Here is a 13,957-nt window from a genome sequence, read left to right on the forward strand (position 1 = left end):
GGCAGGGGACAGGAGGCCTCAGTCCAGGAGGGCAAGCAGACCTGAAGAGCAGGCCCAGTGGTGAGCCTGGTGCTGATGCAAGGTGTGCAGGGTCTGGGATGTGGTACCCAATGCCAGAGTGCAATGCCAATGCTGGCACATGTTGTGCCCTGCCTGGTGCAGCACCCAGTGCTCGTGCCTGTGCCTGGTGTGCAGTGCCTAGCACCCACTGCCTATGTGCAATGCCCAGGATGCAGCACCTGGCGCTGGTACCAGTACTGGTGCCACAGGCTCCGTTGTGCCAGGGTGCTGTACCTGCCGTGCCACGCCAGTGCTGGCTGCCAGCTCCCTTATGCATAGTGCCATCATGCACAACACATGGCACCCAGTACCGATACATGGCACTGGGTACCGCTGATGCCAATCCCAGTACCTAGCACCCTGTGCATGGTCTGTGAGGCTGCTGAGCAGGGGCCAATGTCCAGTATTTGGTGTACGGCGCACGGTACCCGGCGGGCTGTAACGCGTACCCAGCACGCCGCAGCCGGTCTCCACGGCCCGGTAGCGGGTGTGCCGCAGCCGGCACAAGGCGCACGGTACGGACTGCCCAGTGCCCAGTCCCCCCCGAGCAGCAGCCGGTACCCCGCATCCAGAGCGCAGCAGCCGGGGCCGGTACCCGTTGCGCAACGCACCGGGTGCGCGATTCTCTATTCCCGGGGCGCGGTACCCAGTCCGCGACGCTCGGTCCCCGGTGCGCGGTGCCCGGTGCCGGTGCCCGGTTGCCGCCCCCGCGCCGCCCCCCGCACCGCCCCCGGTGCCGCCCCCCGCCACCCTCGGTGCCTCCCCGCCCCGCCCCGTCCCGTGCGCTGCCGACGGAGCATGGCGGGCCCGAGCGGCGGGGCCCGGCGGCCGCTGCTGCCGCTGCTCCTGCGCCCCCGCCCGCCGCCGCCGCGCAGCAGCCCGGGACCGTCGCGCAGGACCGGGGGCTCGGCGGCAGCGGCGGCGGGGCCGGCGCGGCTGAAGGGACCGGAGGAGCTACCGGGGCCGGGGCTGCTCCGTACTTTCGTCTGGCTGTTCCTGCGGGGCTACCTGCTGCACACGCACCGGCTGCAGGTGCGCCGGGGCAGCCCGGCCCGGGGGCTGCGGGGGTGCGGGGGTCGGGGTGCGTGGGGGCCTGGCGACCCTGCGTAGGGTCGTAGGTGGGGGGAGGGTTGGGAGGGATGCATGGGATGGAGTGGCTGCCGGGGGGGCTGCAGGGAGGGTGCTGTACCCGGGGGGGCTTTGCAAGGGAGGGAGTGGGTGCGGGCTGGGGGCAAGGGGAGATGGGCTCCAGGGAGGGGGATAGCTGCCGACAAGTGACGGCAGGGAGTTGAGCGGGGGCGGCAGAGCAGGGGAGCAGAGCGACTGGGCGGTAGAGCACCCGGCACAGCGGGGTAATGCTGGGGCCAGCAGGTAGAGAGGGGCCAGCAGAACCGGGTGACCTCAGGAGGGTCCAGCCAGCCTAGGGGTGCTCCAGCATCCCCGAGCCGGCCAGGCAGCTGAGGGCAAAGGTTCGGGGGCATCTCACAGGGTCCTGGCATCCCTCGGCTCTCGGGGAGGGGCAGCGGTTTTGGGTGCAGGTGACCGGACAGGTTTTTGGGCAGATGATACCCAGGCAGGCAGGGGAGAGATAGGCAGAGGCATTTGTTTTCTTCAGTCAACATTTCCTCATACGTCGGATGAAGCAAGCAATGGGCTTGGCTGGCTGCAAGCCAGGCGGCATCTTCCAGCGCCCTGGAGCTCTGACCAGCCTGAGAAGCGTTCAGGATCAGGCCTTCCTGGCATCTCAGAGCACCAGACACTGCTGGTTGGAGAAGGGGTTGTCACAGGACAGTGGGATTTCAGGGTGTAGGCACCGGAGCTGCCTCCTGCTCCCTCCTGCCCTTGGGACACTGAGCACAGCCTGGCTTGTGGAAAGATGACCACATGCTCTGGAAGTGCCTTTCCCCAGATCCAGGCAGCTCTGGCTTCTCACATCCCAGCTCTCCAAGGCCTGCACTGTGCCAGGTCCTGGCTGCCAGCAGATGCTGGTGGGCAGGCTTCAACCCGGGGCACAGCTGCCCGATGCCCACGAGCTGCCTGCAGTACCGGGGCGGCTGTCCTTCCCCCTCCTCCTGCCACTGTGCATGAAGAACGTCTCCCTGTGGTGACGAATCCAGCTGAATCCGGGTGCAGGCTGCGATGCAGACAGTCACCAAGGGAGATTGTACCACGTGCATCCCCGCAGCCACGGGGAATGGGGACCAGGGCTTCCCTGCTAGGTCCCCCGCACCCCCCCCATGCTTGGCCATGCTCTGCAGGGGCTCTGTCAGTACCTGGGTGGGATGGACAGTCACCTTTGGACAAGGCCCTGTGCAGATCCACTTGCAAAGGGATGCGCAGCTGCCCCCAAGGGATGCGCTTGGAGGTCATGGCACGCCCTGCCAGGGAGGCAGGCATGGCACCTGTGGCTGCAGACAAGGAGAGGGGAGCTGCAGCCACCAGAGCCCAGAGCAGGGCAGATGATGGTGAACGCCCCCCTAGCTGGCTTGTGAGCCTGTGGCCCAGGGCCGTGCCCTGGAGGTGACAGCCTGTTCTGGGAGCAGCCCAGTCATGCCCTAGCCTGGTGCTGCCCTCCCACTGATCATTAACCACCCTTACTGGGTGGTGAGTTCAAGGACCCACTCAGTGACTGTTGTCCTTAGGTTATGAAGAACTGGGGCCATGCTGGAAGCAGCAGGACTTAGCCCTGTTGGTGGCTGCTGCAATGGTCCTGCATCTCAGCACAGTCCTGTGCTTGGCAGTTGCCTCTGTCCCTGCTGTCCCTTCTTGGTCGTCCTTCCCCAAAAGACCCACCAGACTCTCTCTGCATCTCTGGGGTGGGTGAGGAGTGTGCCAGTTTGTGTTGGGGGGTCAGTGCCTGGTGTGCTTAGTGCTGGCAGAGGAGATGAGCCTGGAGACACCAGCCCAGGCCATCTGCAGAGCACTTCAAGGATGCTGCCAGCTTGGGGGATCAGAGGCAGGTGCTTGGGCTCAGCTGATGCTGAGGGGTTCATGGGATGGGTGCAGACAGGCACATTCAGGGCAGCATGGGGGCAGGGGGGATCTGACCCAGCTTGTCCCATTGACCCTGCCATGCTTTGTTCATCGCAGGTGATATCCCGACGTCTTTATGGACCTATCTGGAAGTCGACCTTCGGGCATTATAGGAACATCAACATTGGGAGCCCAGTGGTGCTGGAGCAGCTGCTACGGCAGGAGGGCAAGTACCCCATGCGGAGCGACATGGCCCTGTGGAAGGAACACCGGGACACCCGGCGCTTGCCCTATGGACCCTTCACCGAGTGAGTCCTGCCCTGGCTGTGCTCTGTGGGCAGCACACATCTCCTGTCCCTTCCTTAGGTGTAGAGCCCAGGTGGCAGTTTGCATTGCTCCCACTCCTGCAAGCTGCGTGCCCCCACCAAGTAGAAGGGCATGGCCATGGCGGGTGGAATGACCCCTGGGATGGTTCCAGCCTGGGGTAGGGAGTATGCACACAGGGATTGGGGAACTGCTGCCAGCTACTGCCCCCTGCCCGTCTGTGCCCCCAGCGCTGAGCTTTGTGCCCATCCAGGGAAGGGGAGCGCTGGTACCGCCTGCGCCAGGTCCTCAACAAGCGGCTGCTGAAACCCTCAGAGGCGCTGCTGTACGCGGATGCCATCGGGGAGGTGGTGTCAGACCTGATGGTGCGGCTGCGGGAGGAGCGGAGCCGCAGCCCCTCGGGGGTGCTGGTGGGGGACGTGGCCAACCTGCTCTACCGCTTTGCCCTGGAAGGTAGGGGGATCCTCGCCCTCACCCCTGCCCTGTCCCACTCTTCCCATTGCCCTGGAGGTCTGGATACTGTTTGTCCCCTGCAGGGATCTCTTATATCCTCTTCGAGACCCGCATCGGGTGCCTCAAGCAGCAGGTCCCTGCTGAGACCCAGCACTTCATTGACTCCATCAACCTCATGTTCAAGAACTCCATCTTTGCCACTGTCCTGCCCCGATGGAGCCGCAAGGTGCTGCCCTTCTGGGACCGTTACCTGGACAGCTGGGACACCATCTTTGCCTTCGGTGAGCGGTGACAATGGGGGCCCGGTGTGGTGGCACTGGACTCCTTAAGGACCCTCAAAAGTGGGACAGTCCCTGGCCGCATGTCCTTTTGGCAGCCCTCGCTTTGTCAGCTCTGGTTCCCACTCTCTATCCCTGCAGGCAAGAAACTGATTGACCGAAAGATGGAGGAGCTGGAGGGGCAGGTGGAGCGTGGCAAGGAGGTGTCTGGCTACCTGAGCTACCTGCTAGCCAGTGGCAGACTCAGCCTGGATGAGGTCTATGGCAGTGTGGCCGAGCTGCTGCTGGCCGGTGTGGACACGGTGAGAGCCAGGAAGCTGTTGCTAGGGGATCCCTGGTGAGCTCCATGCCCAGGGGAACCCATGGGGTGAACTCCATGCAAGCTCTAGCCTGGTTGCTGTGGGGCTGATGCCCCACAGGGGCAAACCCTCAGGGATCAGTCAGTACTGACCCTATCCTCTGCTCTGCTTCATGCCCTACTCCCTGCCTCTCTCTGCCCTGTGCTTGCTGCCCCTCACGCCTGACTTTTCTGTGCACCAGAGCAGGGGCTCTCTGATGCTGTGCTTGGCACAAGGCTGCTCAGGTACCAGCCCCAATTCCTTCACTCCCCCCGGTGCTCCACTCCCCCAGACCTCCAACACGCTGTCCTGGGCCTTGTACCACCTCTCCCGGGACCCAGACATCCAGGAGACCCTGTACCAGGAGCTGAAAGCTGTTGTGCCTGCCGACCGGTTTCCTGCTGCTGAGGATATTCCCAAGTTGCCGATGCTTCGGGCCGTTATCAAGGAGACCCTGAGGTACATTCCAGCCTTGTCCCTGCCCTGAGGTCCTGGTCACCAGCCCCTTCCCCAGGGGGGATGCACCAACCAGGCAGGATGCAAGGCTGAATTTCAGTCCCTCTGGACTACAAATATCCACCTCCCCCCCTGGGAGCTGCTGTGCCCTGTCCTGCCTGTGGCTCTCTCCCTCTGGGATCTCCAGGTGAGTCCTGCTCCCCCACTAACTCTCCCCATATCCCAGAGTCTACCCTGTGGTGCCCACCAACGCCAGGGTCTTCTATGAGAAGGACATTGTCATTGGAGACTACCTCTTCCCCAAGAATGTGAGTGGAGGCCGTGCCGTGGGAACCCCCACTGTGCTCAGTGGGGCCAGGTGGGGTCATTAAACCCCACTTCTTGCCCTGCAGACCCTCTTTGTCCTGGCGCACTACGCAATGTCCCACGATGAGACCTACTTCCCCGAGCCTGAGCGGTTCCTGCCCCAGCGCTGGCTCCGGGGACATGGCTCCCCTCACCACCCCTTCAGCTCCATCCCCTTCGGTTACGGGGTTCGTGCCTGTGTCGGACGCCGCATCGCTGAGCTGGAGATGCACCTGGCCCTTGCCAGGGTAAGTAGGGATCCCCCCACTTTGGGTATCTTCGCATGAGCTGGGATGGGGGTCCCAGGGAGTCCCCAAGGCACTGCCAACCCCCCTTCTCCCCACAGATGATCCAGGCATTTGAGGTGCGGCCGGACCCCCGTGGCGTGGAAGTGACATCTGTGTCCCGCATTGTCCTGGTGGCCGACAAGCCCATCAACCTGGAGTTCATCGCTCGCCCAGGAGCCCCCTGACTGCACGTCCACCCCCACCCTGGGTGCCAAATGGAGATCCCCCTTACTGCCCCACAAGGAGGGACAGGAAGGCAAACCCCTTCCCTGGCCAGCTTGGACTAGGGGGCTCACAGCCCCACACTGGGAAAGGTGGGGGGGACTGCCCCCAAATCACCCCTGGGGCATATCCCCCTGCCCAAAATCAGCAGGAGGTTTGAGGAACTGCTGTGCCTTTGACACACTGCAGGGGGGTTGTGTCCCCCTCCCTCCTGTGCCCAGCTGGGCTGTCTCAAGAACCTGGGAGCTGTTTTGGGGCTGGGGGAAAGCAGGGAGGGGGCTTGCAGCCATTCGGTGTCTCCTTCGTCCCGTCCTTGTGTAGCTGCGCGTGGATCTGTGCCTGGAGCCAAGACATCTGGGTCCTCTCTGAACAGCTGACGTTGGCCTCAGAAGCTTCTCTGTGCCTCAGTTTTCCCCTTGCCTCCAGGGGAGGGTTGAGTGCTGGCGGGGTTTGGGGTTTGCGCCTTTCCCAAGGGATGGAGCCAGCCCTGGTCCTGGGAAAGCACAGCAGTAACAAACCACATTCCCCATGATGGGAGGAGGCCTGTCACCACCCAGCACTGGTATTGTGTCCCCTGGCAGACCCAGCCAGCACAGGAGGGGGGTTTAGTTCCTGGGACTTTCCACTGTCAGCCGTTATTGCACTGAGATGCTGATATGGAGTCACGAGAATGGCAGGGCTTGCTGCAGGCAAAGCAGGAGGAAAAAGATGAGCTCAAGCATCCCCTATCCCCAAGCCAGGACCATTTCAAGGCTCAGAGCTGGTAGCAGCCACAAGCCAGGGACACATTGCCATTTGCCCAGGGTCCTCGAGGGCTGGGGCATGGGACATTTTTAACAGTGAACCCCTCAGACTTTCCCTCTCCTTGGACTGAGGGAAGCAGCAGGCAGAAACCTTGCTGTTACCAAGCCTGCTGTCCTCAGGGTGTCCCCGAAGGGACCTGCACACCAGGAAGATGGTTAAGACTGCATGCCCTGTGTCCCCATCCCCTTGGTTCTGCCCACATGGGCAGAGGTGCTACTCTGCCAGTGCCACACTTGCTGGCAAGCAGCCAGTACCCCTTCCCCAGCCTGGGTCTCTCCAGAGGAGTCATGTCCAGCTTTACCCCAGAAAGGCAAGAGGCAGTTCTTGGATCAGGCTGCTTTGTTACAGCAAGGCTGAATAGACTAACAAGTAAATAAATAGCCCCTGCCCACCCCAAAACGTGCACAGGGTTTCCATGCAAGTGCCCATCTTGGTGCCAGCTCTGGCACAGACTGTGCCTCTGCCAGAGAGCTCCAGCCCCATGTGACCCTACAATAAAAAAGCCTGTGTGTGCAGCTGAGCCTACACTACCAGGCACCGGGCACAGACAGCAGGACTGTGTTCACTAGGAGGGAGCCACAACAGAAACGCTCGAATCCAGCAGCAGGATGGCAGTGGGGTGGCCAGGTCCTCTGGGGCTACACGGGTCTCTGTGCCCAGCTCCAGGCATGTTGCCTCTCCTCCAGCACAGTGCCCACTGAGCATCACTGTGTGCTCACTGGAAGGAGGCACCCCTGGGTCCCATTTCCAGTGTTTCTGCCTCTCCAAGACTGGCAGGATCTAGCCCTGGACTCAAGACGAGCCCTAGGACTGGGGTGAACAGACATGTTCTCCCCACAGAGAGCCTTCAGGCCCAAGCCTCCTTCTCACAGGTCATGCAAGAGATCCCCAAGAGCAGCAATTGGTGTCTTCAGAGTGAGGATCGGTCGATGCCTGTGGGGCAAGAACGTGCAAGACCATAACCGCAAATCAGTGTTGGACTGGGCACCTGTGACATGGTCCCCCCAACTCATCCCAATGGACACTGGGGTCTTTCCTCCATTCCTTGCTTGTATGCAAGCCCTGGGGTAGGAGGGAGGGCAGCTTGGCTGGAGAGGGACATTTCAGTGGCCCCCTGCCGCTCCTGACATAGCCACCCCTGTGGTGGGGAAATGGAGGGAGGGGGGCAAGGGGGATATCCCATGTGTGGCTAACACACACCATTCCCAGTCCTCTTCTGTGCAGAGCAGCTGGGCACTGCTGGGGGAACTGGTAGGCACAGACCTGTCCCAACCCATTCCCTACCACCACCCCAGAAAGCATCATTACCTTTGGGAAGCAGTTGGGAATGGGAGCTTGCTCCCACTCCTCATTTCACCCCTAAAGAGGTGCCATAGTTAGGTGCCAGGACCATGCCCACCCATAGCCAGTGAGGATTCACCAGGCAGTGGGTGAGCAGAGCCAGCTGCACATGGCCAGGCAGAATGGTTCCAGTGCCACCTGGGAGTGAGCCCTGTCTCTGGAGCAGGCAGTTTTGGGGCTGCTGCAAGTGGAGGGGGTGGGGACTCTGCCAGCTGGGGGTTGGCCACATTTTGCATATGGCTAGTGGTGGGCAGCATGCCTGGGGGTGCAAGTGGGGATCTGTCCCCTCTGTGTCCCTTGGGAATGGCACTGGAGGTGCTTAGGTCTCAGGGGGGGAATTGAGGTGAGATCAAAACTAGGCTTTTGTCTTGGGGTGCATCACACCCCAAAACCCTCATCCAGTCCAAAGCCCAGGGACCTGCAAAACCTGCATTCCACACACTGCCTGAATGGGGCTCTGGCGAAGTGCCTCCATTGAAGGTGCCCCCATCCTTCCTCAGAGTCACCAGAGATGCCCTGTGATCCTTGTGTACTCCTGGGACAAGCAACATCTGGGTCCTGCTGTCCCTGCCTGGGCACCCAGCACTGCCAGACCCCAGCCCCAGCCTCCTCCATCCCCCAGGACCACTTTGGATGGGACAGAGGCAGGTTGCCTGAGCAGGGAGGTAACAAGGTGCAGGTGACCCAGCAGCAGGGCAGGGACAGGCACACAATAATGGTGGGGTGCTGCCTACCTGAAGTGGAGAGAAAATAAAGGTGCAAGTGGAGTAAGATGGAGCGTCGTGGGCTAAGAGTTAAGAGCATCGATACCTGCGGGAGTGAGCACAATGGCCTGCAGGATGTCAGAGAGGGAGATGATGCCCCGCGGGTACCGGTTCTCATCCACCAGAACCAGGCGATGGACCTGTGGGTGCAGGCAGGACATCACAGGCAGGCTGGGCAGCTGGCAGTGGTGGCTGGTGCTGGCACAAGGCACCCCGGCCACTCACCTGCTCCTTGGCAATGCGGTCAATTATGTCCTCCATAGGTTCATGGGGGTAGCAGGTGAGGACCCCCTCCAGGCAGATACTGCGTTGCTGCAGTGCCTCCCTCACACTGATGTCCAGGTTGTCGTAGGTCTTCTGGGCTGCCAGGTGCTGTGGTAGATGCGACCCCCATTCAGCGCCCCAAGGTGTCCTTGCATGCCAACAATGCATGCATGACACTGCATGTGGGGTGAGTTTGCACGGGCACAGAGAGGTATGAGCTCCCACCAGTGCATGCGAGGGGCCAAACTGGAACCCGGGCATGCAAACACCCAGGGTACTCACAATGACATCAAACCGGGAATACAGGCCAACCACTTGCCCTGCAAAGAGAAACAGTGCAGGAGCTGTGGAAGGGGTCCTTGGGACCACCTGCCATGTTCCTCCCACACCCCAAGGGGCAGCCTAAGGGCCAGGAAAGTGGGTTTGGGTAGGGAGGGTACTGGAGCTGCTAGCAGAGGGAGATAAGGATGTCACTTTTTCCCTCCCCAGGTACCAGCATCATTGATGACAGGCAAGGCGGAGACACGGCGATCCACAAAAATCTCCAAGGCAGTGTAGATCGGGGCAGTCTCGGGCACAACAGCCAAATCACGGAAGGTGCCAATGCACAGTTCCTGCACTGTTTTCTTCAGGAAGCGTGGCTTGGGAATGGTAGAACCCTTCGATGGGACAGGGCAGGGCTGGGCTGGCACCTATGCACAGCTTGACACCCTTGTCTGTGCCCCTACACACCAGCCACGTGTGTGCACACACAGCCCCGGCACTCACAAAGATGTGGAGAAACTTGAGGATGCGCTTGTGCGTCAGGATGTGCAGGACATTTCCTGAGACAGGCTCAATGACAGGCAGGCGGTGGATTTTGTGCTTGATCAGGGAGTAGACAGCGTCGAAGAGGCTGTGGGTGATGGGGACATTGTGGGGGGATAGGGCTGCATTCCAGGCACACACACACCCCCACTCCAAGGTGTGTGCTCTCCCCCCCAGCGGGCAGGCTCTCACCTATCAGTCGGAGAGATGTAGACTAGTGGCTTGAAGGAGCCCTGCAGGTACACCTCTGCTAAGGGAGAGAGCTATGAGAGGGGGTCCTCCAGCCCTCTGTTGCAGCCCCACAACACCAGAGCCCACCTCTGTGTGACAACATCAGCCCAGCCACCCACATCACCCCATGATTTTTACCTCTCCAGGTCTCAATCTTGTGCTCCTCCAACTCATAGATCTGAACCTGAAGGCAAGGAAATGCCCTGGTCGTGGTGGTTCCATGGGGTACTGAGGGCACTCTGAGACACTGCCCCCTTCCCTGGGCATCACACCCCATCACCCAAGCACAGGGATTACATTCTGGAGGCCAAGCAGGGGAGCAACCAGCAGATGCTGCTCTGGCCCAGAATCATCCCCTAGTCATTGTCTAGTGATTAAGAAGGGACCAGGAGTGGTGGGGACAGCTGCTCCCTGCCCCATGCATGTCCTGATCCCCCGAGCCCTCCTCACTGCACTCACCAGAGGCGAGCGGTAGTAGCGGTGGAGGATGTTGATGAAGTCGGTGATGGTGAGCATCCCTGTGGAGATGTGTGGGACTGGCAGCGCTGCCTGCACCCTCTCTGCCAGGCAGGGGAGGGGGCCACACATCGCTGCTGGCACTCACCCACAAAGCTCTGCATCTTGCTGTCCCAGAGAGGGGCAGCACGCACCCCGTTGGCCACCAGTGCCACAAAGGCTTTCTTGATCTGCTGGCAGAGTGTGGAAGGGTTCAGAGGGTCCCCAAGCCTGCTTCTTCACTGCCCATCCCCACTCATCCCCCAGGTTATCACCTCCAGGGAGATGTCGAAGATGACAAGCTTGCAGCTGGTGGGGATGGCATCATAACAGCAGTGGCTCATCAAGAAGTGCATATAGATGTCAGCATCAGGGTTCTGAAACTCAGACGCTGGGCCCAGCCCCAGTATCTCATTTCCCAGTGTGAAGGTGACAGGTCTCCTGTATTCTTCCTCCTCCTCTTCCTCCTCCTTGGGGCATACAGCCTTCGGCAACCCTGCAGGCAAAGCCACCCCAGCCCTGGCCAGTGAGCTGAGCTGCTGGGTCTCAGCACCCTCCCACCTGGGGGGGAGCAGGGAATGCTCCCGAAAGAGCCCCCCTGTTCCCCATTCCACAGGGGCAGCACATAGCACTGCAGTTCTCCAGCCTGGGGCACACTCCAGCTGAGGAGAGGGGTATGGGCAGGGTGGGCAGAGGACCGATGCACTGGTCGCACAAATAAGGCAGTCCCCCCTGCTACACACCTAGACTCTTCCTGCTACGCACCTTCCTCCTCAGGGCACGCAGCAGCATCCAGCAGCGCCACCTGAGAGGGCACACAGCAAGAGGGGTCAGCAGGAGTCAACCCAATCTTTCGCCCCCATCCATGGATTCTGCCTGCACCCACCCAGCTGCTCTGGTCCACCCAAGCCGGGCAGAGAGGACTGTCCTTTCAGGGCGGGGATGGGGGCTGGGCTCAGTCCCCAGCCCTCCTGGGCACCCCCCACCAGCCCAGGAGCCCAGAGCCTGCAGTCTCCATGGTGGCTCCAGTCCAGGACACCCAGCTTGTCCTCCTGCTCTGGGGAGACAGCGGGGGTTTCCAGAGCAGGACAAGGCATGGGTGGCAGGACCTCCTGCCTTCTCTCTCGGAGGTTGGAGCCCAGCATGTCCCACAGCGGCTCTGCGCCCATTCTCTCCCAATCCCAAGGTGTAAATCCCAGTCTTACTTCTTCCCATGCCAAGAGCCTCACCAGCCCCATTGGCCCCTCCCGGGGACCAGGTTCATCCCAGGAAACCTACACTAACAAAGCGGCAGCCTGAGAAGGAAGGGAGGCCACAGGGCCGGACAGCTGACCCTGTTCCCCCAGTCCACAGGAGACTCTACTGTAGTACAGCAGCACGTGCAGAGGGAAGAGCAACCCCAGCCACAACTTGCCTGACAGGGCCAAAGTTTACAGGCCACCCTAAAATAACGAAGGCACAGGGACAGGGACCACTGCCTAAGGAGCCTAAGAGCCAACACCAAGAAGAGACCCTACAACACCGTCCCCCAACCGTTCCCAAGGAGCTTGGCACAGCTGGGACGAGGACGTCCTTGTCCCCATGGCTGCATGGCCGTGGGAAGGGGCCCATCAGCCGCCCACATTCCCCCACCCCAGGGGTGGCCTGTCCCCGGCGGGGGTCTGTCGGGTCGGGCCCCCCACCCAGCCTGACGGTACCTGGGACGCAGCGGGGCCACGGAGCCGCTCCATGCTATCTGCGGGGCAGCGCTGCTATTCTGGGCCCGCGGCTGGCGTGGCCCTGGCAGATAGAGTGTCAGTGAGCAATGTCAGCCATGCCCCCGCCGCCAGCGGGGGGGGAGGGAGGACACAGCCGACACCACCGAGCAGCGTCCGCAGCCCCGGGCTGAAGTAGGTGGTCGCGGCCGCGGGGACAACGCTGGCCCTGGGGACCCGAGGGAGGGGGCGATGGAGGCATGGCTGGGAGCAGAGAGCGGAGGGACACCCCGCTCCGTGCAGCCCCGTCCTCCAGGAGCGGTGCTCCGCGCCGTCGGGACGCGGTCCTGCCTGCCCGGTGCTGCCCCGCCCCGTCGCGGGTGGGGGGCACAGCGTGCCCCTCTTCACGGGGATGCTGGAGAACGGCTGGGTCCAGCCACGGGCTGAGAGGATGCGGACCCTTTGTCCTCGACGCCGCCCAGCCCTGCCCGTCCCTGCCTGGGGTCCTGCTGCAGCTCACTGTCCGCGGCCACGCTGGTCCCACGGTGGGGCAGCCCGACCTGGGGGGTAACCTCCTTCCTTGCCGCGGAGCCACCCCCTCCTCTCGCCCTCTGCCCGCTCCCCGGCTCCATTTTCTGTTTCGGGGAGGCTGTCGGGCTGGCCCGGGGCAGCTGTGGACGAGCTACAGGGTTGGTGGCTACAGGACCAAAGGGACAGGGCTCTATCTGGCTGCAGGGGGCAGCTGGATATTGGCCCATGGCGGGGTAAAAGAGTTCCCTGGTGCTGCCTCACAGCAGGGAGGAAGAGGAGGGACGGGGCCGAGGCCTCGGTGCTGGCTGACAGGATGGCCCAAATCCTGCAGTGGTGCAGGGCCCCATGGGGCCAGGCCCTTACAGCTGTGCTGTGCAGAGCAGCCTGGCTCCAGCCTGGCCCTCGTGGGTGCTGGCAGCAGGGAAGAGAGCAGGCATCTCCACTTTCGGAGGCTATTTTCAGGTGCTGGAGAGAAGCCGAGGAGAGATGAGATTGTCACCAAGGAGACCAGAGAAACAGGGCCCAGCACTGGGAAACGGTGGGCTGTGAGGAGAGGGGAGGGAAGGGCTTTCTATCAGACCCAGGGCCCACACATGAGGCTCAGCACCTTCTCTGGGCCCCAAGAACCTGCCCAAGCACCCAGCATCCAACCACCAGGCTGTGGGGCAGAACCCTGAACTGGCAAAGGCCAGCTCTGGGCACCCAACTCTTCCTACCTCTCCTGTAAGGCTGGAGTGCATTGTTCCCCTTGGTTAATGATGCATGGGATAGTCCACAAGACATAAGGAAGACCCCAGACCAAAGCAATTATACTGTAAGCTGCTCCTCCATGCAGGGGGGTATGTTTACCTGCCATAGGGCAGCAAGGATTACCCCCAGAAGGACAGGGAAAAGCGGGGTGGTAGCACAAACCCTCCCTGTACCAGAGCCCAGTGAAGCACGAAAGAGGTGCACTTCCCACCAGACACAAAGAGGTCAGGGAAAGGAAGGCAGATGAGAACCAGGAGAGCAGTTGAGTATTTACTAGAAATCCTTGAGAAACAAAGTAGAGAGCAGACCGAGGAGAAGAGCACCAGCCTGCAGTCCGTGCACACATGCTGCAGGGCACACCAGAGAGCCAATGGCCTTGAGAAGGATGCTCCCCCCCCAGCAGCCCTACTGCCCCCACAACAAACTGGACCCACACTGGTACCCATGGTCTGTCCTGAGCTGCGATGTGCAAGCCTGAGGTCTCCCACAGGGCCTGGTGCTGGGGAAAGGCAAGATGTTAGCACAGACATTCAGAAAGGA

At 61.7% G+C, this 13,957-nt stretch overlaps 2 protein-coding genes across 6 annotated transcripts; one reads left to right on the forward strand and one right to left on the reverse strand.

The window, feature by feature from the left end:
- Positions 1 to 841: 841 nt before the first annotated feature.
- CYP27A1 (cytochrome P450 family 27 subfamily A member 1) lies at positions 842 to 6,113 on the forward strand. Its single transcript, XM_069020908.1, has 9 exons — positions 842 to 1,092; positions 3,151 to 3,341; positions 3,611 to 3,810; positions 3,894 to 4,091; positions 4,230 to 4,390; positions 4,719 to 4,885; positions 5,109 to 5,190; positions 5,275 to 5,475; positions 5,574 to 6,113. The coding sequence occupies exons 1-9, from the start codon at positions 859 to 861 to the stop codon at positions 5,697 to 5,699; spliced, it is 1,560 nt and encodes a 519-aa protein (XP_068877009.1). The 5' UTR covers positions 842 to 858; the 3' UTR covers positions 5,700 to 6,113.
- A 748-nt stretch (positions 6,114 to 6,861) lies between these two features.
- Positions 6,862 to 12,296, reverse strand: PRKAG3 (protein kinase AMP-activated non-catalytic subunit gamma 3). 5 transcript variants are annotated; one of them, XR_011151992.1, is made up of 13 exons: positions 12,140 to 12,296; positions 11,208 to 11,247; positions 10,718 to 10,938; positions 10,552 to 10,636; positions 10,407 to 10,465; positions 10,086 to 10,131; positions 9,909 to 9,963; positions 9,678 to 9,804; positions 9,403 to 9,550; positions 9,192 to 9,253; positions 8,871 to 9,017; positions 8,616 to 8,785; positions 6,862 to 7,473 (listed from the first exon to the last, which is right to left on the reverse strand). XR_011151992.1 is itself a non-coding variant. In XM_069020918.1 (13 exons), the coding sequence occupies exons 1-13, from the start codon at positions 12,170 to 12,172 to the stop codon at positions 7,451 to 7,453; spliced, it is 1,131 nt and encodes a 376-aa protein (XP_068877019.1). In that variant the 5' UTR covers positions 12,173 to 12,291; the 3' UTR covers positions 6,862 to 7,450. The 5 variants fall into 5 exon arrangements, 1 of the variants encoding a protein (XP_068877019.1); XR_011151991.1 differs by having other exon boundaries at positions 9,403 to 9,568; positions 12,140 to 12,293; XR_011151993.1 differs by having other exon boundaries at positions 9,192 to 9,229; positions 9,403 to 9,568; positions 12,140 to 12,291.
- Between the last annotated feature and the right edge of the window lie 1,661 nt (positions 12,297 to 13,957).

The sequence above is a fragment of the Aphelocoma coerulescens genome, chromosome 7 (genome assembly GCF_041296385.1).
Source record: "Aphelocoma coerulescens isolate FSJ_1873_10779 chromosome 7, UR_Acoe_1.0, whole genome shotgun sequence".
Lineage (NCBI taxonomy): Eukaryota > Metazoa > Chordata > Aves > Passeriformes > Corvidae > Aphelocoma > Aphelocoma coerulescens.